At 51.6% G+C, this 2,586-nt stretch overlaps 1 protein-coding gene across 1 annotated transcript; it reads right to left on the bottom strand.

The window, feature by feature from the left end:
* Positions 1 to 560: 560 nt before the first annotated feature.
* Positions 561 to 2,348, bottom strand: UTP3 (UTP3 small subunit processome component). Its single transcript, XM_042470671.1, has one exon. It carries the CDS (start codon positions 2,060 to 2,062, stop codon positions 635 to 637), a length of 1,428 nt encoding a protein of 475 aa, XP_042326605.1. The 5' UTR covers positions 2,063 to 2,348; the 3' UTR covers positions 561 to 634.
* Positions 2,349 to 2,586: the final 238 nt, after the last annotated feature.

Here is a 2,586-nt window from a genome sequence, read left to right as displayed (position 1 = left end):
TCTCCAGCATAGATCTTAAAATAATTTTGCAAGGACAACTGTGAGAACCACAACTTTATCTGGAACATCCTAGGGCCCACCCGCTGAAGACAATCTAGGGCCCATGAAACAGATAAGCTGGTAGACATAATAAAAGAAAAAGATGATGGAAAATTACAGTACTCTTGGGGGGGGGAGGAGAAGGAGAAAGGATGCTCTTCAGACTATGGTAGCTTTCAATTAATGGAAAGCTCTTCTCACCCAAATCACTGCTTCAGGTTTCCTCTTACTTTCCCCATTACTGCAGCTCTCACCTCAAATGCAGCTTGCTGGAAACATAAAATAGTATGGAGAATACTAGAGGAAGCACCTTCTGCTCAGTGATTCCCAAATTCTGGATCTCCAAGTGGTTTGGACTTCAACTCCCAGAAGCCTCAGCTACCTTGGCCAGTTTTCTGGGATCCTGGGAAGTGAAGCCCAAAATACCTGGATCACATTACAGTACTAGACACACCCCTTTAAATAAGCAAATAATTCCAGATTGTTGTTCTTAATATGAACACATAGTACTTCGGGTTTGCTTGCTTTAAAAAAAAGATATTTATTCAGCTGACATCCATGGTTTTCAACCTGTAAAAAAGTTGCGCCAAGTGAATCACTTAAGCTTAATGCTTTTCTTAATCCCAGCGCGGATGCCAGAGAGTTCGCCTCCGTATCTTTGTTCTTCTCTCCGTACTTCGCGAACCTGGCCCTTCCTACGAACCTTGGCTCGCCTGAACTTCTCACGATGCTTAACTCTTGGGTTGCGATCGATCTTCTTCCTTTTGGGGGTGAGGCCTTTGTTCTTGACAATCTGGTATGTCGCACTCCTCTTTTCTCCCTGTAGTTCCTCTTCCATAATCAGTTTCCCCTCATCTTCTGCCTCTTCGTGTCCCCTCTTTCTCTTCTGCTTTATTTTTTCTTCCATCTCCTTATAATAATTCAGAGCAACCTCCTCATCTAACTCCGAATCATCCGTCGGCTCTTCATCAGCTTTGCCGTCAGAAACCTTGCAAATGGTTTTTGGTTTATCGACAGACTTTCTCCTCTTGGGCTTCTTCCTTCCTTCCGCCCCATTTTGGGACTCATTAAGCAGCAGGCGGATTTCCATAGACAGCTTTTGGTCCACCGTTTCCAAATCGTTGATCAGGTTCCTATACGTCACGAGCCTTTCGATGACCGGGTGGCCGTGGATTGGGATCCTTTTGGCTTTCAGCACTAAGTAAAAACTGATGTTGCAGCAGTAGTTCAGATAGAGGTGGTATTTGGTCTGCAAGTACTGGCTGCCTCTGCCCTCAGGGATGACTCCATCTCTTGCCAGCTTCGCCAGGGGCTCAAGTTCATCTCTGAGCTCCCTCATCTTGGCCTCAAAGTCCCGAATCAGCTCCAGCAGCTCCGGAGACTCCTTCCTCAGCAACTTCAGGCGCTCTTTTCGAGAAAGAGACTCCAAATCTTTGGCGATCTTCTGCCCTGACTCCTTTTCACTTGGTGCCTCCGCCGCCCCGGCATAGGCCTCTACCAAATCCAGGCCGTAGTCCTCCTCACCCAGGCTCTCTGCCAGCCTCCTGCGAATGGCCTGGGCCTCCTCCTCTTCCTCCAGCTCCTCTGCCTCGGCTTCCTCCTTGCTCTTCTTGGGAGCTTTGGGGCGGTGGGCAGCCGCTTTGCCATAGTCGCTGCCGTAGTAGAGCTGCTTCCGCTGGCCCCAGGCGAGTTCGTCAGGGAGGCCGGACCCCCTCTGCTGCTCCTCCAGGTCGCTCTCCATGTCGTCCCCATCCCCTTCTTCCTCCTCCTCCTCCTCATCTCCTTCGCTCTCATTCTCCTCTGAGAGCTCCAGCCCCAGCACCTCCTCCTCCTCCCCTTCCTCCTCCTCCTCTTCCTCGCTGCCCAGAGCCGCCAAAACCGCCTCCTCCAGGCGCCGCTCGTGGAAGTCATCTGCCTCCTCCGTGACACACAAAGCGGCCCCCGGCTCCGGCATCTTCTCCTCCTCCTCCCGAAGCTCCGAGGCCTTCGAGCCCCGGGCGGATCTCCGACGCGCCTTCCCCATCAAAGCAGAGAATGAGAACCAGGAGTAGGAAAAGCTCACCCCTTTGAATCAGCACACGCTACCTCTCAAGAATACTACTTCCGGGTTGGCGGTCAGGTGGCACTAATGTGTACTTCCGCTTCCGGTAACCATAGAGAAAGGTTTTTCCCCCTGTCGGAGAACGCCCAATAATGGGGGATTTAAGCCCGTGAGGGTATTCTGGGACTTCGACCGATTATTATTGTTGATGTCGTTACTGTTGTTGTTAATACTGGTTTCGTTTTCCACACTCGAGACTCTTCACTTCCGGGGTGGTCCGCCCAGTTTTCAAGGATACTTCCGGTCTGTGCTACGTACTTCCGGTTTCTTGGGGCACTCTAGTTCGGCCGCGACCATAGAGAGAGCAGCGGCTGAAAGCCGTAGTCGGGCGACGCGATGGCGCCACCTAGCGGGCAGAGGGAGGAAGCTGGCTGAGTGACACACTGCGCATGCGTAAACCTCATGGGTTTGCTCATCGTTGGACGCAGCCTCTAGCCATGGATTAG

The sequence above is a fragment of the Sceloporus undulatus genome, chromosome 5 (genome assembly GCF_019175285.1).
Source record: "Sceloporus undulatus isolate JIND9_A2432 ecotype Alabama chromosome 5, SceUnd_v1.1, whole genome shotgun sequence".
NCBI classification, from domain to species: domain Eukaryota; kingdom Metazoa; phylum Chordata; class Lepidosauria; order Squamata; family Phrynosomatidae; genus Sceloporus; species Sceloporus undulatus.
This window is presented reverse-complemented; position numbering and strand designations above follow the sequence as displayed.

Excerpts from the sequence above, each read along its gene's own strand:
- UTP3 (XM_042470671.1), bottom strand. The coding sequence starts at position 2,062 with ATGGGGAAGGCGCGTCGGAGATCCGCCCGGGGCTCGAAGGCCTCGGAG.